General features: G+C 39.3%; 2 protein-coding genes across 6 annotated transcripts; both read right to left on the reverse strand.

Annotated features, from left to right (window-relative positions):
• Positions 1-925: 925 nt before the first annotated feature.
• Positions 926-21,275, reverse strand: LOC100689761 (glutathione S-transferase A). 5 transcript variants are annotated; one of them, XM_019350590.2, is made up of 6 exons: positions 21,010-21,274; positions 2,901-2,966; positions 2,631-2,736; positions 1,899-2,017; positions 1,297-1,382; positions 926-1,190 (listed from the first exon to the last, which is right to left on the reverse strand). In XM_019350590.2, the coding sequence occupies exons 1-6, from the start codon at positions 21,175-21,177 to the stop codon at positions 1,061-1,063; spliced, it is 675 nt and encodes a 224-aa protein (XP_019206135.1). In that variant the 5' UTR covers positions 21,178-21,274; the 3' UTR covers positions 926-1,060. The 5 variants fall into 5 exon arrangements, with proteins under 5 accessions (XP_019206135.1, XP_003448978.3, XP_019206140.1 ...); XM_003448930.5 differs by lacking the exon at positions 21,010-21,274 and adding an exon at positions 3,123-3,386; XM_019350595.2 differs by lacking the exons at positions 926-1,190; positions 1,297-1,382; positions 1,899-2,017; positions 2,631-2,736; positions 2,901-2,966 and adding exons at positions 7,144-7,411; positions 7,495-7,580; positions 8,272-8,390; positions 8,709-8,814; positions 8,945-9,010 and having other exon boundaries at positions 21,010-21,275.
• On the reverse strand, positions 13,319-15,594 carry LOC100699397 (glutathione S-transferase A). Its single transcript, XM_013273588.3, has 6 exons — positions 15,365-15,594; positions 15,145-15,210; positions 14,866-14,971; positions 14,252-14,367; positions 13,671-13,756; positions 13,319-13,587 (listed from the first exon to the last, which is right to left on the reverse strand). Exons 1-6 carry the CDS (start codon positions 15,530-15,532, stop codon positions 13,458-13,460), a joined length of 672 nt encoding a protein of 223 aa, XP_013129042.1. The 5' UTR covers positions 15,533-15,594; the 3' UTR covers positions 13,319-13,457.
• Positions 21,276-21,931: the final 656 nt, after the last annotated feature.

Consider the following 21,931-nt stretch of genomic DNA (forward strand, 5'->3'; position numbering starts at 1 on the left):
CAACACCCTACAAAACACAAAGCTTGTAAGCTCCTTCTTGTTTGGGGAAAACAAACATTGTTCAGGGGAAAAGGTTTTAAACCGGTTCAACAGGTGAAACCACTCCAACCTCCCAGACAAACAGGGCAGTGGATAAGACATTTTGCAAAGTCTTAGTGATCATATCCCTCTTTAACCAAGTCCAAAAGATGCACATCTGTAAGTAGCTCTAAGTGTTTTGGAAATCAAATGCCATCATTTGTGATTTGGGGGGGGGTCTTCTCTGTACCTGGTTTGATACTTGCTGGGTCATAAGAGACACATTAAAAAGAAGAAAAAGAAACAACTCCCTTTTAGATCAACCGAGCATTTATGGGGCCTGCATTTTCTAAACTACACCTTAATAGAACTGATATTCTATAACCACAGCTGGAGAAAATACTCACTGTCCCACTGAGTATTTTGTCTCTTGGCAAAATCCCCATGATGCACCCAATAAATCAAGTGGCTCTTAATTTCAGACGTTTGGTGGGTCTTTGCATTAGTCCATTATGAAAAGGAATATTTACAATTTGAATAAAAATTATTCAGAAAAAATTATTTAGCTGAGTCCAGTGAGCTCTTTCTCTGCAAAAGTTGCAGGAAGGATGTAGTGTAGATTCATGTCAGCTTTCTTGAAAACTGCATCCAAACATCAAACCTGCAGTGAAAGGTGTGGAAACATAACATGAACTCTAAGAAGTCTTTTTTGGACAATAATATGATATTAACAAAGCAGACAAAAGTGAAACTCGTTTTATTTTTATTGCTTTATGTTCACAGCACACTGAGCATCAGACAGTTTCCGAAGCAAACAATGTTAAAAAATATGAAAGGGTAGAGCAGTACAATGAATGGTAACAATGCTGAGAGTGTGGGGAGTGAGTGGGAGGGTGGGGTGGGCTGCTTTTAACCATGTAAACCACTTTGGGCTACAGGTTTTTTTTGTATGAAAAGTGCTTTATAAATAAAGATTGATTGATTGATTGAAATGAAAACACAACAGTAAAAGTTAGCTTGTTAACCAATGAGTGTTTGAATCTCAGATGTCTTTAAGTATGTCCTGTCCAGGTGTCTCCTTCCAAGTAGGAGGCCAGGTGGCTTTGATGCTGGGTCTGTTCATCAGATTTTTATAGTATTCTGTCAGTTTTGGATAACGCTGTTCAGAAAGCCTGCAAGAAAGAAAAAAGCTGGTGTGAGTTCATTGCTATTTATTATTCCACCCAATCATCTAGGCAGGCTGCTAAGAGATGTTTCTGGTTCATTTAGTCCACTTACCCAAAGCGGTAGAGATAAGCAATGGCTGGAAAAACAATCACATCAGCTAAGGAAAAGTTCTTTCCTGCCAGGAAACCGCCTGATGTCTTAAAGGAAAAGGAGAAAAGAGTTGTGTAAGAAAAAAAAAAAAAAAAACCAGCTAGAAAGCACACAAAGTTAAACAAAAATAGAAAAATTACCTTCATAGGGGGTTATAGCCTGGCTTAATAATGTTTTGCACTGATTATGTTTCTTAAAAACAAGGGCAAGATTGACTTTGATGAATAACGCTTGCTTTTTTCTACAGACATGAAGATTAGCACTGCAGACTGATTCAAACTACCAGCATGGCCTTGTTCAAGTATAACTACATGGATGTCTAGAGAGCAATAATTAACAAATTACATTTTGTGTAACACCTTTAAGGGCCAAAGTCTGAAGAAGAATTTACAGCTTGCTGACCAGGATAGTAGCAGTAGCAGCATGGTGTTAATGCACATCATGTCAAAAAACCTTATGTTATCACGCCTCATTTTTAAAAATTGTTTTAGAAAAAAGTGGTAGAAAGATTCTGAATTTCAGTTTAGCACAACAGACTGTGGGTACACACGTCATTCACATACCTTCTGCAGGTATCCCTCCCAAAGCTTGACCTCAGCGCTCAGAGCCTCTCTGTTTCTCTTAATGGCAGAGTCGTGTCTCTCTCCCTCTGGGACCTTCCAGTTGTAGTAGATAACGTTTCCTAGAAAAATATAACACACACAAAACAAATAAACCAACAAAAAAAAGGCATACAATTATTAAAATGTAGCTCTATGAAACCTAAATAAAATCCACCCACACACCAGCAGGGAATTTTACAAGTACCAAATCTCATGACAAACAAGTGACTTTACATGCAAAGCTAGTCTGAGCATGTGATCACTGGTGGGATTAACATGTGACCTGTTAACATCAGTCTCTGTTATGAGAGTTGCTCACCAGAGAAATAGACTAAGGAACTGTCTTATGGCTTAATTATGTCAATGCACAGATCATTAGTGTGTGCCGTATGTTTTGAACAACTAAAGGTCTCAAGGGAATGCTGAGGAGCGTTGGTTGCTAAAGACCGGTGACAGTTTTTAGTGTGGTGTTTCCAAGTACAACAGTTCATAATCCCAGAGCTCAGACCTCTGAATGGCAACATCAGCCAGGCCACACAGAAAGAGATTTAGCAGCCTTGATATATTCTTTACAAACTCACTAAATCCCTGTGGCCCTAATGTTGTTTGGGGGTACACGCACAGTTTCAACAGTTTTGTCATTGCACGGCAAAACAAAACTGAGACATTTTATCCATGTCAAAATGAACATACCCATTTTGTCTCCGAATGTGTTAACCTCAAACACACGCTGGAACATCAGTGCTTGTTCCGCATCGCAGTCGGGGATCAGCTTGGTTCCCTGTGACTTGTACTTGCACTTTTGGGAAAAAAACAACAGCGTGAAGCTCTCGATCTTTACATCTGTGGTATAGGGTGTCTGTTTTTACAATGCACTGTTAAACATAATCACAAGCAGCTCTGCTACCTAGGAACTCCATGGCAACATAGCATTTCAAGTCTGGTCAGATTCAGAGTTCTCACCTCTAAGAAGAAGCATGCACCGCATGACTCATTGATGATTTTGTCCCCACATTTGAAGGCAGGAAGCTTTAAGAGACAGTGCAAGGAAAACCATAAACACTTTTTTCTAGTTCAAGCATTCTTATTTGTGAATGCCAAGTGAATATTCCATTTACTCTATTTCAGGAAAACAAACGCAGATTTCAGATATGAGAGTGTTTACATAGTGTGATATGAACCTACCTGACCCCTGGGGTTAATGTCCATGACTTCCTTTGACTTGTGCTCTCCCTTCTCAAAGGAGAGCAGTTTTTGGTTGTATCCTTGCAGGTTCTTCTCCTCCAGAACGATCATTATCCTCCAGCAGGGAGGAGATCCGGAGCCCCAGAGCAGAGTGATGTCATTGGCCATGATTTCAGAGTGAAGCGCTTAACCTTACAGGTGAAGTTGAAGAGGGTTTAAGACTGGAGCTGCAGTGGATGAAATGCCTGGCTTTATAGCTCCAGTCCTCTGTGTCCGGATTCCTGGAATTAGGCCCCATCCCATTTCTGTGCTCCTGCCAAAGAGCTGTCCCGCCAAGATAGCTAACGCCCGTAAAGGTTAAACGCGATATGACGTCAGCCTGATGCCGTAGGATATTTAAAATGTGTATTCAAAAAACAAAATAATGTCAGATTTATAAACCATTTCTGTGTGATTTGTCTTTAAAATGGACTGTAGTCACAGGTATTGAAAAACAAGTGTGGAGGAGAGGTGACTTCTCTTGCTTTTTGTAGAAACTCTTTGATCCGAAGGCGGACAAAGAATGTGAGGGTACTTGGGAAAAGGGATACGTGACAAAACTGCAGAAACTCAGGAAAAAAAATAAAAACTTAACATTAAAGGGTGAAAAACTTTTCTAAAACATAATGAAAGACAATGAAGCCACGCGGAAACAGTGTATAAAGTGGGATATATTGGAAGTTAGTGTTACTGCCATGCTCCCCTGTGGTTAGGGCTCGTGCAGCTATTTGCAATTAATTCTCGAAACATATCTCTGTTAACTGTTTCATATCAGTAATGATTGTTTAGAAAAAGGAAAAGAGTAAAAATGATCTTTGATCGTGCTTTAGTTTATATTTGAACAGATTCCTGCAGTAGTTCGCTGTTTTGTTGCTGCTGCTGGTGAAAGACGCCCTGAGAAGTGAAACTCACGGTGATTCAGCACTTTGTATTCAAATCTGCACACACACAGTTCTGACATGACCGATAAATCAAAATTCCACTGAATGCATCTAATAGGACCATGGCAATGCAAATAAAATAAAATGTGCATCGACTGATTAAACTGTTGGTGCATACTCGGCAGTTTGGTTCATTGGATCTTTGACCTCTTTGCAGCGGGCACTTAAACAGCTGTGGATATCATTGTATCAATAAGGCAATGACGTAAGCTATGTGTGCGCCTACATTACTGCAGTTGCTATGTCTGCTGTTTTGCGTCTGTTTCAAAAGGCAATTTGTTCGTGCATGCAAAGAACAGGAGTGAATCTAGTTCGATAATAAATCGGTATTACAAAAATAACAAAGAGAGCATTTACAGAATGACAAATGCTTTTTGTATTATTTTTTATTGCCGTTGGGTTTGTCACACTGAATTACAACCTGTTCTGCATGCATCAATCACCCTCGTGCATGTTTGTTCTCCCTTTCACTCCGAACATTCATTAACAACGGATCGACTGCTCGGTGCACCGCCCTGTACACACACGGCTGGATTTATTGCATGGTTGAATACCTCAGCCCATACCTCTTGCAGCATTTTATGTTTTTGTGTAGAAAGGTTTTTTGAAGTATTTTGAAAAAAAAAAAAAATACAATATTTTGCTTTTATTTTGGAATATCAAGCAAAAGTCCCTATGATGATATAAGAGAGCTCTTGTATTTAAGAATGTAAACTTGATGTATTCTAGTAGTACTTGTATGTGACTTCAATACTCACTCATGACTCCTCCCACTTTTTTTAGTGAGGCTTTTTAAAGTGACATTGCAACAATCATGTGGTCTGTTTGTGTCAGTATGCTGAGATGGCAGCAAAGTATTTGGAAGTTTTGTGTGTACTGATATTTATCTTTAGCCACACGTTCATACACGTTTCAAGGCTGGTTCTAACCTGCAATGCAAATGTGGGCAAAGTAAAGTAGGACAAAGCACAGAGATTAGGATGCCCACCTAGTAAGCCTCAGGCTGCTGGTTTGATTACTACAATCATCAATGTTTAAACTGCAGTTGCATTAAACCCAAGATAAAGATAATGAGTAATACATTATCATCAGGTTGTTCTAAAAGTTCCCTTAACAGCCATCAGTTAATCCAAAGCTCTGTTACGAGAGTGCTGACAGAGAAAGGGACAATCACAATGTGTTTGTTCTCAAGGGGCCGTCTGATTGTTGGGGTTTTCTCTGTGTCATCACAGATCTTTACCTTACAGTATAAAGCACCTTGAGGTGGCTGTTGTAATTTGGTGCTATATAAATAAACTTGAGCTGAAGTGAATGTGCGTATCTCACTGAATAAGCACATCTGTGAGCTGCTATGTGACTGCCGTGTGACTATGTGGCCATGTTTTAAAAAAAAACTTTTTTCTCTAACAGTGAGGTGGTTAAGCATAATTTCAATTTTTAAACTGCTTGTATAACTACACAGAAAACTTTTCCTGTGCACTCTGCAAACACAGCTACTGGAAAATAATGGAATTGACTTTTTGTGATCCCTTTTTTCCTCCATGGGACTTAACCTGGCTCTATCATGAAGAAAGAAAGAAAAGACACACACATACACATAGAAATTTGTTTCTGTAGACAGATTTCTTGATGTATTTTGACTATGAATTATGGGTGGCAGGTTGATATTTCACTGTAGAACATGCACCACATTATGGTTTTTAACCAGATCAAAAGGGACACATCAGCAGTAATGATAAAAACAGGAACGTTTGATTTAGTGACCTCTTCTGTCAAGACTGCACAGGTGCAGGATGAATGTAAGGTGGGTGTCTCAGCTTGGCATGCTCACTGAAAATAGCATAAAAACTTTAAATTTGAATTGATGGGTGGGTTAAAGCATCCTTAAAAATGACATATTCTTTTCTGGATCACAGGAGGAAAGAGGACAGAAAAGTAAAAGTAAAGCCTTGAGTAGATCTCCACTTTACAGCAGGTAGAAATGCTGTAGTTATGTCATAAACATGGCAAAAAACAAAAACAAAAAATGAATTCGGCCACAGAATTAAACAAACAGTTTTTGAAGCCTAAATTACACCAAACAATTGATTAACAACAGAACATATTTGCATAATCATTTCCAACACCCTGGATGACAGCAAGGTGAATTGGACGCTCTCCAGAAGTACACTGACTGGTGCTTCGACGCTATAGTCCTGGAGAAGGCCCAAAGTTCCTCTTCCCCAGCCAACAAGTCGACGTCTTCCAAGGAAAGTTGCCCAGCAGACTCTCCCAGAACAACATCGCCGCCAGGTAAAGACTTCACCTACATTGTGGACTCAATCAACAGCACTAGCAACCCAAATCTACAATTAATACAGTGCAAAATCCTGCACAGAGTGCACTATACAGGTCAACGCATGTTCAGGATGGGTTTTGCATCATCTAACAACTGCTTACATTGTCAAAGCAGTACACCCGACAATTACATCCACGCTCTTTGGTTCTGTCCATCAGAGGTTTTGGCGCTGGATATGTGAAGACTTATCAAAGTGTCTAAAATCTACGATTTCAGATGAACAGTCCACATGGCTCTCACCGCCTTATGCATCGCTACGAAGACTGTCCCTGTGAACTGGAAAAATAAAAATCCACCCAGGGTAAGCTTGCATGGGCCTGAAGGGCTTGGATCCTAGCTCGTGTGTCACCAGGGCTGTGGGTTGTGTGGTGCATGAACCGAGGCCTGGCCCTTTGGCCCTTGCCCACTTCCTTTAGCCGGCTAAATTGGTGGGGGGGGTCACACAGATACCCACAGTCACACCACCAGCTATAACCGCAGCTCATTTCCTTTCTTTTTTTTCTTTTCCGTCCCCCGCTCTTCCTGATAAAGTTCTATTGAAATATAACAAGCAGACCATTATAGCTCTCTGCAAAGCTGACATAAAGATATAATGTAGATGCTTAACTTGACATCCAAACATCAAATCTAAAGTTTGATTTTGGTTAACATTATATCAACAATTAATATTCCCACTGCAAAGAAACAAAACAGGAATGAGCCATAAAACTGAAACTTAGTTTTTATTGCTTATTTTGGTAACAGCACAGTAATAATCACACATTTCTTGTTACAAATTAAATAAAAAAAATATGAATCACTAGTGCAGTGCGAGGAGTGGTAACAAATGAGCCTCTGAATCTCAGATGTCTTTCAGTGTTTCCTGTTTCGGTGCGTTCTTCCAAGTAGGAGGCCAGCTGGCTTTGATGCTGGGTCTGTTCATCAGACCTTTATAGTATTCTGCCAGTTTGGGGTAACGCTGTTCAGAAAGCCTACAGGAAAGATGAAAGTCAGTGTGAATTCATTTCTACTATTATTTTGTTCATTCATGTTTCTGGTCGTTTAGTCGTCTTACCCGTTTTGGAAGAGATAGGCAACGGCTGGGTAAACAATCACATCGGCCAAGGAAAAGTTCTTTCCTACGATGAAACCGCTCGAGGCCTAAAAATGAAATGAGGAAAATATTGTGGAGGGTAAAAAAATAGAAATCACATATAATATAGATCATTTAAAAATAACTATGATAAGTGGTTAAAGCTTGGCTTAATAAATGTTCAATCTTAATTATATCCTTAAATACAAAGAGACTAGATTTACTTTGTGAAATAAGTCTTTTTGCTGTGATGCTACACTGCTAACCAACATGCTGCCCTGTTTTGCCTTTACTTCTGCTGCTTTAATTACACCTCATACTTACATTTATGCTACTGTTTAAGGACTTTCCTAAAGGGGACTAAAATGAAGCCTTATAACTTCTATCCTGCAAAGATTAAATGTTTTTATTCAAAGATAAAACACTACTTTTCCTAGAGTAGCTATTTTCATTGTGATACTGGAGCACACACACACACACACACACACACACACACACACACACACACACACACACATCTATCTATTTATCTATCTATCTATCTATCTATCTATATATATATATATCTATATATATATATAGATATATATATATACATATATATATATGTATGGCTAAAACAACAAAAGCTAAAGAGAAATTTGTGTTTCAGTTTATAATTTCTGGCCAGGTTTACAGTCTGCTCCTATGGCTTTGCAACTTTATATTCTGCAATTCGTTTAGTCGTTGAGATCGCGTGCACAAAGGTCATTCACACACCTTCTGCAGATATCCTTCCCACAGCTTCAACTCAGCGGTCAGAGCCTCTTTGTTTCTCTTAACGGCAGAGTCGTGTCTCTCTCCCTCTGGGACTATCCAGTTGTAGTAGAGAACAATTGCTGGAAGTATGTAAAAAGCAGAAACAGAATTTTACATTGTGCTAAGGTGCTAAACTAAAAAAAATCTCATGACAAACAAGTGACTTTTCATACAAAACTACTCTGAGCATGTGATCACTGGTAGGATTAACAGACATCAACATGGGTTTTTAGTTGCCAAGTACAACAGTTCAAAATCCCAGAGCTCAGACTCTGATTTAGCAGCCTTGATATATTCTTTACAGACTCACTAAATCCCTGTGGTCCTAATGTTGTTTGGGGGTACACGCACTGTGACGAAAGAAGTTCAGGATCAGAAGTGTGTCAGAACAAACTTACATGATTTCTCGGTGAGCGCGTTAACCTCAAACACACGCTGCAATATCAGTGCTTTCTCGTCCTCGCAGTCAGGGATCAGCTTGGTTCCCTGTGACTTGTACTTGCACTGTTGGAGGAGACATGAAATTTTTTTTTGCAACAATGCATTGTTTAACACATATTTACAAGTCGTTCTCCTAACTAGAAACTCTATGGAGACATAACATTCAGATTCAAGGTATCGTCTGAGTTCTCACCTCCAGATGGAAACATGCAGCACAGGACTCGTTGAGGGGTACATCCCCACATTTGAAGGCAGGAAGCTTTAGGAGACAGTGCAAGGAAAACCATAAACACTTTGCTCTAGTTCAGGAATTCTTATTTGTGAATGCCAAGTGAATATTCCATTTACTCCATTTCAGGAAACAAATGCAGATTTCAGATATGAGAGTGTTTACATAGTGTGGTGTGAACCTACCTGACCCCTGGGGTTGATCTCCATGACTTCCTTTGACTTGTGCTCTCCCTTCTCAAAGGAGAGCAGTTTTTGGTTGTATCCTTGCAGGTTCTTCTCCTCCAGAACGATCATTATCCTCCAGCAGGGAGGAGATCCGGAGCCCCACAGCAGAGTCATGTCCTTGGCCATGATTTCAGAGTGAAGCGCTTAACCTGACAGGTGAAGTCAAAGAAGGTTTAAGACTGGAGCTGCAGTGGATGAAATGCCTGGCTTTATAGCTCCAGTCCTCTGTGTCCAGATTCCTGGAATTAGGCCCCATCCCATTTCTGTGCTCCTGCCAAAGAGCTGTCACTCTAAGATAAATGACACGTGTGAACATGATGTCATGTCATCCTGATGTGACACTGAAGATCTTTATATTTTTAAACATAAAAATCAGATTTATTAACCATTTCTGTTTGATTTGTCGTTCAAATTGACTGTAGTCCCAAATATTACCAAAGACATGTGAAGGAGAGGTGACTCCTCTTGCTTTTTGTAGAAACTGTTTGATCCGAAGGCAGAAAAGAATCTGATAGTAGATGGGAGAAAATGTGGGCTAAAGGGAAACATGAAAAAACTCCAGCAGGTCAGGACTAAACATTAAACCCTTAACGTTGTCGTAGGATATGGAAGTTTGAGTGTTACTGCCATGCTCCTGTGTGGTTAGGGATCTTGTCGCTATTTGCAGTTAATTGTTGGAACATGTTACAACTAATAACTGTTTCATATCAGGAATGATTGTTTAGAAAAAGGAAAAGAGTAAAAATGATCTTTGATCGTGCTTTAGTTTATATTTAAACAGATTCCTGCAGTAGTTCGCTGGTGAAAGACGCCCTGAGAAGTGAAACTCACGGTGATTCAGCACTTTGTATTCAAATCTGCACACACACAGTTCTGACATGACCGATAAATCAAAATTCCACTGAATGCATCTAATAGGACCATGGCAATGCAAATAAAATAAAGTAATAAAATTTTATTGTTTAAACTGTTGGTGCATTATCGGCAATTTGGTTCTCTGAATCTTTGACCTCTTTGCACAGCGGTGAATATCATTGTATCAATAAGGCAACGACGTAAACTGTGTGTGCGCCGTTGCTATCTCTGCTATTTTGAGTCCGTTTCAAAGGGCAGTTTGTTCAGTGAACGCGTTCCTCCGTGCAGCAGTGAAGAGAACAGCAGTGAATCTGATGCGGAATGTGTGCTTTCTACTGCTGAGCTATTACTAAAAAAAAAGAAAGAAAATAAAAGAAAGTCAAACAGAGCATGTGCAGAATGAAAATGTTAGTTCTTCTTACTGTTGGTTTTTGCAACCTGTTCTGCATGCATCAATCATCCTTGTGGAGGACATTAATTGATAACGGAGCGACTGCTCGGTGCACCGCCCTGTACAAACAGGGCTGGATTTATTGTATGCAACCCATACATCTTGCAGCATTTTATGTTTTGTGTACAGTGTTTAGAAAAGAAAGGTTTTTGAAGTTTTTTGAAAAAAAAAAAAAATCCTAATATTTTGCAAACCTGATTGCAAAAGTGCATACGAGGTTATAAGAGAGTGCTTGTATTTAAGAATGTAAACTTAATGTATTCTAGTAGACAGCCTAAACTAAATTCTGAACCTGTACATGTACATGACTACAATATGGACTCATGACTCCTCCCACTTTTTAGAGAGCCCTTTTTTATGATTTGACATTGCAGCAATCATGTGGTCTAAGTGTTGGGAAATTAATGTATACTGATATTTATTTTTAGCCACACGTTCATCCACGTTTCAAGGCTGAGTAAAGTGGGACGAAGCACAGAGGTTAGCATGCCCAGCTAATAACCCATAGGCTGCTGGTTTAATTGCTACTATCATCGATTTTTAAACTGTAGTTGGAGTAAACCCAAGAGCATAATCTGTTGTGATTTGGTGCTATATAAATAAACTTGAACAGAACTGAATGTGTTTATCTGAACGAATAACCACATCTTTGAGCTGCTATGTGACTCAACCGTGTCATTGTTTGAATAACTTTTTTCCCCAATAGTGATGTAGTTAAGCATAATTTAAAATGTTAAACTGCTTGTATAACTGCACAGAGCTGCAAACACAGCTACTGGAAAGTAATGGAAATGACATTCTGTGATCTTTTTTCCCCCATAGGACTTAACCTGGCTCTATCATTAAGAAAGAAAGAAAAGACACACACACACACACACTGTGAGTGGGACTTTCTGCACCGTGGGGACCCAAGTCCAGGTCCCCACGGGGTTGAAAGCAATTTTCACACTCAAAATGTGGTTTTAGTGTCAGGGTTACAATTAGGTTATGGTTAGGTTTAGGGTAAGGGTCAGGGTTAGGCATTCATTTTTGATGGTTAGGGTTAGGGTAAGCGGCTAGGGAAAGCATTATGTCAATGGGATGTCCCCACGAGGATAGCAAACCCGCACATGTGTGTGTGTGTGTGTGTGTGTGTGTGTGTGTGTGGCAGGAATCAGGTAGGTTCACGTCACACTATGTAAACACTCTCATATCTATATGTGTGTGGCAGGTTGATATTTTACAGTACAACCTGCCACATTATTTTTTTACCAAATCAAAAGAGACACCTTGATTAAATGATGTTATGATGAGAAGCCTTATGTGAGGTTTATATATAAAACTTTAAAATCTACTATTTCAGAGAATTGCCTTCTTTTCTGTTATGGGAAGGTGAAAGAATATATCTTAAGGGGCTTATAATAAAACATCTGTTACTCTTTTAGTGTCACTTTAAAATCTTTGCAAGAGAATTGACTGTTTTCATGCAGCGGTTGCACACATGTTCAAATTTGAAGAACAGAAGGAAAACTCTAGATTTAAAGAACAGAGCAACACGTGGTCCTAAGTGTTTACCTTCCACTAACATCTATATTCTGCCCCTCTGTTGTTGCTTTATTGGGTTTCTTTGGCTGGGGCATTTCTCAGTTTTCCCACCAGTGGGGAGTATTACCCCTTGAGTTTTGTGGCTTCTTCTTTAGCTATTTTGTGTGCACTACACTGCCCCCTTTTGGTGATGTGTTATAAGCAGCAGGAGAAGTTCACCAGGCAGTGTGAGAAAATGCCTGGAGCAGATAACAAGCTGCACAACTTTAAGCCCAGTTTACATCGTTGGGGAGTTTGTTGAACCATAATCTGTAAGTAAGCACTGTCTAGCTTTATTTTCTGTAAGATTTGTTACTTTCATGTTACTTAAAAGCTTATTTGAATGTATAAGGAAAGATGTTTATGGTGAATGTAAAGCATAAGAAAAGCTATGTTGCTAACTTGTTTTTGGTTACAAAATATGTAAATACTGATGCTTACATATTATTTTACTGTATGTTCACAGTCTTACAAATTAAAAGAGGAAGAAACGGTCTTCAGTTAAAGACAAAAGACATAAGCGATGTGTCCTGTCGTTCCTGGAACCATCTCCTCTTATGTTAAGCTCGTTGCATAGGGTGAATAGCCATACATTCACCTCAGGGCAGCAGAATCTATCTTCTAATGTCTCCTACACAACCGTGTGTACTGCAGAACACTGAGTTAGTGTCTTTATAGTTTAGCCCAAGACCAATCTCTCTTGCGAGTGTGTGACTTCCATCACTATGTCACAAGTGTCAGTACTGACTTGAAAGCGCGTGGACTGAAATGAAAAACTTTTGCGGGATCTCGTAAAAATAAATCTTCAATTATTTTTTCTCCAATGTTCCTTGAGGGGCTCTGTAGAATCCAGTCACTGGATTTGAAACCTTTGCAAAGAGCCTGCTTCTTCTTTGCTGTGGAAGCATACATGAAAAGGGTTCTTATAGCTCGTATAGTATAACAGCAGTGAGCTTATATTAAAAAGAAATCATTATAGTTTGATGAACAATTATTCAACTTCCCACACAGACACGTTTTAGTCAGGTCGAGTGACCTCTCCTGTCAAAGCTGCAAAGCTACAGCAAGGATGTAATGGAGATTCTTAACTTAACATCCAAACATTATATTTGCAGTGGAAACCTGATATTAGATTTTGGTTAACATTATATTAACAATAAATATTCCCACTGCAAAGAAACAAAACATGAATGAGATCTACAAGTCTCTTGCTGATAAATGATATGAAATTAACAAAGTGAACAAAATTGAAACTCAGTTTTTATTGCTTATTTTGGTCACAACACATTAATAATCACACATTTTTGTCACTAATTATATTTAAAACAAATATGAATCACTAGTGCAGTGCGAGGAGTGGTAACAAATGAGCCTCTGAATCTCAGATGTCTTTCAGTGTTTCCTGTTTCGGTGCGTTCTTCCAAGTAGGAGGCCAGCTGGCTTTGATGCTGGGTCTGTTCATCAGACCTTTATAGTATTCTGCCAGTTTGGGGTAACGCTGTTCAGAAAGCCTACAGGAAAGATGAAAGTCAGTGTGAATTCATTTCTACTATTATTCTATTCATTCATATTTCTGGTCGTTTAGTCGTCTTACCCGTAGTGGAAGAGATAGGCAACGTTTGGGTAAACAATCACATCGGCCATGGAAAACTCCTTTCCTACGATGAAACCGCTCGAGGCCTAAAAAATAAATATTGTAGAGGGTAAAAACCTAGAAATCACATATAATATATCATTTAAAAAGAACTATGACAGGTGGTTAAAGCTTGGCTTAATAAATGTTCAATTTTAATTATATCCTTAAATACAAAGGCTACACTGCTAACCACCATGCTGCATCTACTTCTGCTGCTTGAATTACACCTCATATGTACTGCTACTGTTTAAGGATTTTCCTAAAGGGGACTAAAATGAAGCCTTATCACTTCTATCCTGCAAAGATGAAATGTTTTTATTCAAAGATAAAACACTACTTTTTCCAGAGTAGCTATTTTCTTTGTAATTTATTACGATACTGATGCACATATATGGCTAAAACAAAACCAAAAAAAAAAAAATCTATCTACCAGCATATAATTTCTAGCAAGGGTTAAAGTCTACTCGTGGCTTTGCAACATTTGTATTCTGGGTTTAGTTTAGTCGTTGAGATCGCGTGCACACCGGTCATTCACACACCTGCAGGTATCCTTCCCACAGCTTCAACTCAGCAGTCAGAGCCTCTTTGTTTCTCTTAACGGCAGAGTCGTGTCTCTCTCCCTCTGGGACCCTCCAGTTGTAGTAGAGAACACTTGCTGGAAATGTGTAAAAAGCAAAATACAGAATTTTACAAAGTACCAAATCTCATGACAAGCAAGTGACTTTACATGCAAAGCTAGTCTGAGCATGTGATCACTGGCAGGATTAATATGTGACCTGTTAACATCAGTCTCTGTTATGATAGGTTGCTCATCACAGAAATAGACTAAGGGATTGTCTTATTGTGTTATTGTCTTAGTCTTAGATCGTCTTAGTGTGTGGCGTGTGTTTTGAACAACTAAAGGTCTCAATGGGATCCTGAGGAGGATTGGCTGCTGAAGACCGGTGACAGTTGTTAGTGTTGTTGTTCAGCAGTTCAAAATCCCAGAGCTCAGACCTCTGAATGGCATCATCAGCCAGGCCACACAGAAAGAGATTTAACAGCCTTGATGTATTCTTTACAGACTAAATCCGTGAGGTCCTAATGTTGTTTGGGGGTACACGCACTGTGATGAAGAGAATTCAGGCTCAGAAGTGTGTCAGAACAAACATACATGATTTCTCGGCGAGCGCGTTAACCTCAAACACACGCTGCAATATCAGCGCTCTCCCTTCCTCGCAGTCAGGGATCAGCTTGGTTCCCTGCGACTTGTACTTGCACTGTTGGAGGAGACATGGAAATTTTTAACATGCAGCAAGAAGCTCTGTTGTTTTTACCTCTGTGGTGTGGGGTGTCTGTTTATGCAATGCATTGTTTAACATATAATCACAAGTAGTTCTCCAAACTAGAAACTCTATGGAGACATAACATTCAGATTCATTTGAGTTCTCACCTCCAGATGGAAGCATGCAGCACAGGACTCGTTGAGGGGTAAATCCCCACATTTGAAAGCAGGAAGCTTTAGGAGACAGTGCAAGGAAAACCATAAACACTTCTAGTTCTAGTTCAAGTGATTTATTTGTGAATGCCAATAAATACTCATTTTTCTATTTCAGGAAAACAAATGCAGATTTCAGATATGAGAGTGTTTACATAGTGTGATGTGAACCTACCTGACCCCTGGGGTTGATCTCCAAGACTTCCTTTGACTTGTGCTCTCCCTTCTCAAAGTAGAGTTGTTTTTGGTTGTATCCTTGCAGGTTCTTCTCCTCCAGAGCGATCATTACCCTCCAGCAGGCATGCGATCCGGAAGCCCACAGCAGAGTGATGTCCGTGGCCATGATTTCAGAGTGAAGCACTTAACCTGACAGGTGAAGTCGAGGAATGTTTAAGACTGAAGCTGGAGTGGGCAAAAGCCCTGGCTTTATAGCGCCAGTCGGCTTTGCCACGATTCCTGGAAATAAGCCCCATCCCATTTCTGTGCTCCTGCCAAAGAGCTGTCACACTAAGATAAATGACACTCGTGAACGTGATGTCACGTCAACCTGATGTACATTTTTAAAAAGAGGTGACTTGTCTTGATTTTTTTTAGAAAATCTTTGATCCAAAGGCAGACAAAGAATCTGAGGCTAGATGGGAAAAAAATGTGGGTCAAAGGGAAACATGAAAAAACTACAGCAAGTCAGGACTAAACATTAAACACTGAATGTTAAATAGTGAAAAACTTTTCTAAAACATAATAAGAGACAATGAAGCCAGGGGGAAACAGTGTATAAAGTAGGCTAGAGTGGAAGTTAGAATGATACTGATGTGCCCCCGTGTGGTTAGGGATCTTGTCAGCTTTTGCAATTTGCATTTAGTCATACTTTAAACAAATGCTTATCCAGAAAATTTAATTTGAAAGTGTGATTTATGCCTTTTTTCTTTTTCTTCTTCTCTTTCTTTGTATTTTTTAAATGTTATTTTACATCAAGGTATTTCCTGTGTCTGCTTTACTTTCAGTATGCTGATTTTGCTTACGTTGCATGACATATCAAAAAAAGCTGATTCTGTTCATCTGGACGTAGCAGACGCACTATTCAGTTTTCAGTGACTTCTTCAGACTCACTAGAATTTTTGGATTTCCTTACCTGGATGATTCAGCATGCATTGAGACACTGCATACCATACTAATTTTCTATTGAGAGAGCATATATTAAAACAGAGCATGTGCAGAATGACAAACAGACAACGGTAGCTGGGGTTTTTTTTGTACAGTTGGTATCGTTATGTTGAATTAGAGCCTGGTCTGCATGCATTAGTCCTCCTTTGTTGCCAGTGTGGAGGTTTGTTCTGCCTTTCACGCTGGGCTTTCATTAATAAGGGAGCGACTGTTCAGTGCACCACCCTACATAAACAAAGTCTGAATTAAAGGATGGAGGATTTTCTAAGAAAGTCTAAACATTTTATATCGTTATATGTTTGGGTGTGGTGTTTTCAACGAAACTTTGCATATGCTGGACATGTTTTCTTTTACCTGGCTTTATTTTGAAATCTCATAAGCTGCTTCATGTCATAGTGATGACGGTGAACCTGTTGGACAGATTTGAGCAGTTTAACGATTGTTATTTTTTTTATTTCTCTGAATAATATTGCAAATGTTTCCCAAACTGGGCTGATAGGACAAAACAGGAGAACCAACAAGTCCAAAATAAGCTTAGAAAAATTTTCAGAACATTCAGCAGGTAGCACAGGTAAAAGGGCTGAGTAACAGGAAGTCACTTTCCACCAGTGCCTTAACTATGTCAGATAAGAAAATGTTCACAAAGCTCATGAAAGCAAGTCTATTGTGGCCAAAATACAGTACACTCAGTGTTCCTTACAGAGAGTGTGCATTTAATAAAGCAATACAAATTCAGGCAAATGGCATAAAAATGATTCATTCAAAGTGCTTCATTTATGCAATGTCATGCTAACTCAGGGCTTCTGAGTTACCTTTGTGTACAGAAAAGTGGTTGCAGCACGCCCATTCAGATAAACTCTGAATACCTTTGTTAACATATAGATGAGGGTACATGAAATTGGACACCTGAAGCAAACATTGCTTTTCACATTTTCTATAAGCTTCTGATGACAAACTGCAGCACCTGTTAAGTCCCAACTCCACTCCATCTCTAAGCATTAGATTTTGTGCTTTCCTTCAGCACTAAAATGTCTGTTTTATTTGGTTAATGTTGACAACTGTGTTAAAAAGCATTTAAACCTAATGCAGGTCCAACATAGACCTAAGTAGGCAGTGGGCAGCTGGCTTTGACACTCCGTGTCTCCTTCTGCAGATTGTAATAATCTCCTAGTTTGGGGTAAAGCTTTGCAGACGGCCTACAGATCATACTGGAAAGTATTTATAAAGTGTTGTGTCTGTCAACACATATTATACTGACAAGACTGCAAGTAACGTCTCCATGTGCTCAACCAAACGTGAAAAGATAAACTGATGGATAACTGCTGAGATAGCCGGTTCAGACAGGTGACAGTCTAAGACCTACAAAATGTACAGGCCAAAATCGAAGCAGGTTTAGTGAGTTTGAGGTTGTGTTTATGCTGTACACACACACACACACACATTTCTCTAAGCCTCCCAGAAAAACAAAACAATGACTTCGAAGCTGAATAGTGTGTCTGGTATACTCTGTGGACAAAAGTTTAGGGCCACGCCTCTTAATTTTGGAATTCAGGCGTTTTCAGTCTCATTGCCACAGGTGTATGAAATGAAGCATCTAGCCTTGCAGCCTGCCTTTACAAATAACTTATTGTTCTATTTAGCTCATTGAATTCAGCTGTAGGTGGTATTATTGCAAACTATACTTGGGCTAGAAAAAATACAGACAAAATGATCACATATGCAAATATGCAATCTACTTCATTTAAATAAGCAACTCAAATCCGTTAACTCAGAATTGTGATGGTGTTGTTTTTTTTTGTTTTTGTCCTTCGGGTTTTGTAGAAAAGATTAGTATCTCGTTTAATGTGACTCAGATGTCTTTACAAATCAATGCAGTGATTGCTCAAGTGTTGCTACTTAGGGACCAATAGGAAAGCTCAGGGTCAAAGAGCTTGATTTAGTGACCTCTCCTGCCAAAACTGCACAGGTGCAGGATGGATTTAAGGTGGATGTCTCAAATTGGCACTGTTACTGAAAATAGCATGAAACCATCACTCTTGCAGTGATGGAATAAGCTTGATGGCTGTGGTCAAATATCAATATCCACATATTGATACAAGTCTTACAGTCAGTTTTTGATTGTATTATTAATATAACTGTTGTTGTTATTATTATTATATTTGGACTATACTCCCAACACAAATGAAACATGTTCCTGATACAAATATGAAAAACAGTTATTGACGAATGAAAATGAATGAAGCAGATAGAATAAGAAACTGACTTTTTAATTAGGTTCGTTCACAACAATGTGACAGTCACACGTTTAGTCACACATGACTGGACTTTGTATTGTGCTGAAATACAAGGAATGGTAACAAATTAAAAACACAACAAAGAAAGATTGAGGAGCTCATCAGCTGACAAGCCAATCTCAGATGTCTTTAAAAAAGTCCTGTCCAGGGGTGTCCTTCCAAAGTGGAGGCCAGGTGGCTTTGATGCTGGGTCTGTCCTTCAGATTTTTATGGTATTCTGACAGTTTGGGGTAACGTTTGTCACTTAGCCTACAGGAGACATCAAAGTCAGTGTGAGTTCATTGCTGTTTATTATTTATTATTCCATTCATTCATCTTGCTAATCAGTTAAAAGTCAGCCTTATTAAAATAGCTCACTTACCCCATGCGGAAGAGAAAAGCAACGCTTGGATAAACAATCACATCAGCCATTGAAAAGTTCTTTCCCGCCAGGAAACCACCTGGTGTCTAAGAGAAACAAAATAAAGCGTTGTGAAGGGAAAACACTGCAGAACTCAGATTCGAAATAATCCACAGTGTGTCTTTAAATTTAAAGTTACCCATACGGAAAAGATATATATAAATCTTATAAAGTTTGTATCGGTCTTGTGTAAAACTTATATGAAAAGCATACAAGAGTGAAAACAGATAAGATACCTTGAAAAATCATATAAATGAAACTTGTATGTTTTGGATACTTCCTAAAACAATATATGAAAGTAATGGGAAAGTGGCCACTTTCATGAGTAAATCATATAAGCCTTATATGATTCACTATATGAAGTAGGCCACATCTTAAGTCTTTTATAAGTTTTTACTATTTCTTTTCGATATGGGTAAGTACATATTTTAGATAAAATTTTTAAACTAACAGCATTAGCGTATCTATTGGCTGGTTAAATTTGGTACAGATAGTTGGCCTGGCCTTGTCCAAATATCATCCAAACATGTCCTGCTGCTTTGTTTTTCTTTTTTAACTTTTGGTATTTTTTAACTCAAAAAGAGTTGCATCTCTGTAACACAGTGCATGGGCAGTTTGAGTGTAAAGTACATGATTTTACCTGAATCCTGCAAAGATTATGTTTGCGTCAAAACAAACTTTACTCAGAAAAAAAAATTCCCTGACCGTTTCTCCCACTACAAAGCAGTCAGAGCACAAAGCCAGAGCAACAAAGCTATATAGCTGTGAGTTTTGTGGCCTGGATGCTTGATTAGCAGTAGAGTGTAAGTGTGTGCGGGTCATTCACGTACCTTCTGCAGGTATCCCTCCCACATCTGCACCTCACCAGTCAGCGTCTCCTTGAGTCTCTTAAAGGCAGATTCGTGCCTCTCATTCTCCGGGACCCTCCGGTTGTACATAAAAACATCCACTGCAAAATATCAGAACAGACATTTCATGAAGATGGTCACTGTGTGAGGATTTAAAGCTTCGAGAAAAAAGAAAGTTTCCACACACTGCACAGCATCTACTTCCATATTTTGGACTTTGGGTGTGTCTGTGCATTGCTGTGTAACATCAGGCTGTAGGCTGTAAACGGTTGCTTTGATAAACAGAGATTAACATCCTGTTGTGAGGGTTACTCTCTAAGGAAATAGTGCATTATGCCAGAGCCTAATTATGTGAACACACAACTTATTATTGTGTGGCATGTGTTTTGAACAACGCTGACCTCAGGAAGAGCAGGGGAACCAACTCTGAGGTGGTTTGCTGAACGCATGAAGTATGAGTGGTTTAAAGGTGACAGGTTCATGTGTGATGTTGCCAAGCACGACTCAAAATCCCAAAAGGCAGATCTTTTAATGGTTACAACAACAGCTAAGTCATGTAGGAAGTGAACATGTTCCACTAAAACCTCAATAAATGTAATTTGGGGGATCAGACGTGAAAGTGCAGGAACTCAACAGTTGTGTCTTTGTGTTTCAAAACCAGAGAGAAGATTTAAGCTAACATACCCATTTTCTGGTGAAGTGTGTTACCCTCGAAGGTACGCTGGAGCACCAGGGCTTTCTCGCTGGAGTTCTCAGGGATCAGTTTGGTTCCCTGGGACTTGTACTCGCACTGTTGGTCAAGACAGGAAAACAGTAAGTGTTATGAAGAGGAGCAAAAAGCTCTGGTTTCCTTTCTTCTGCAGTGTCGGGTGCATGTTTTTACAATGCATTGTTAAACAATCATAGCAAACCTAGTAATCCCTCAACTTGACCTCCAACAAGGCAGGACCTTGCTAGAGCTCTCACCTCCAGGAAGAAGCATGCACCGTAGGACTCGTTGATGATTTTGTCCCCACATTTGAAGGCAGGAACCTGAAAAAGTGCAAAAAAATATATAAATAAGTTCAAGTTCAAACATTCAAAGTCCAGAGTGAAACCTGTGATGCAAGCCTACCTGTCCCCTGGGGTTTACATCCATGACTTCCTTTGACTTGTGCTCTCCTTTCTCGAAGGAGAGCAGTTTTTGGTTGTATCCCTGCAGTTTCTTCTCCTCCAGAGCGATCATTACGCGCCAGCAGGGGGGAGAGCCGGAGCCCCACCACAGAGTCATGTCCTTGGCCATGATTTCAGAGTGAACAGCTTAGCTTGGTAACTGAAATTACTGAAAGTTAAAGACGAGAAGACTGAAGCCACAACGACTGAAACAGTCTCGTTTTATAGCAAAACTCCAGCCCTCCACATCCGGATTGGTGGATTTAAGTCCCGTCCCATTTTGGTCTTCTAACAAGAGATCTCTTACCCTCTTACATCACAACCCTACATTTTATATCACGTGATAATGAAAGTCAGAAAATTTCTGCAGCAGCACAGTTAAAGTTATTGACTGTGTTTTTTTTATCTTAACCTGCTTGTATTCACAGGTATTGCAAAACTGTCATTTTTATGGTGAAAAACCTTTGGAAAATCAAACAAAACAGTTAATCTTTAGCTCAAATCAAACGCACAAAGTGACACTGAGACCTTTACCGCTGTGCTCCTGTGCAGTTTGTTTGGATCTCATTATTCCTGCACGTTATTCCCGTGTGCTTCATTAATAAGGTTGCATATCAACAGTCACAACCTTGGTATCCATCAAATGTGCATATGTTAAACCCTTAAAGATCGTTCTTCATGCATTCATATGTTCTTACAAGTAATGCTGCTGATTTGTTGAAACTCACAGTGACTCAGCATGTTGTTTTCACCGCTTGTACACATATGTACACACCATTAGGGCGCGTCTCTCACGTCCGTCATTCACATTAGTTCTGAATGTGTCTAATATCAACTATTTAATATATCCTTATACTTAAGATACAGATTTCATCTTGCACCAA

The sequence above is a fragment of the Oreochromis niloticus genome, linkage group LG22, assembly GCF_001858045.2.
Source record: "Oreochromis niloticus isolate F11D_XX linkage group LG22, O_niloticus_UMD_NMBU, whole genome shotgun sequence".
NCBI lineage: Eukaryota > Metazoa > Chordata > Actinopteri > Cichliformes > Cichlidae > Oreochromis > Oreochromis niloticus.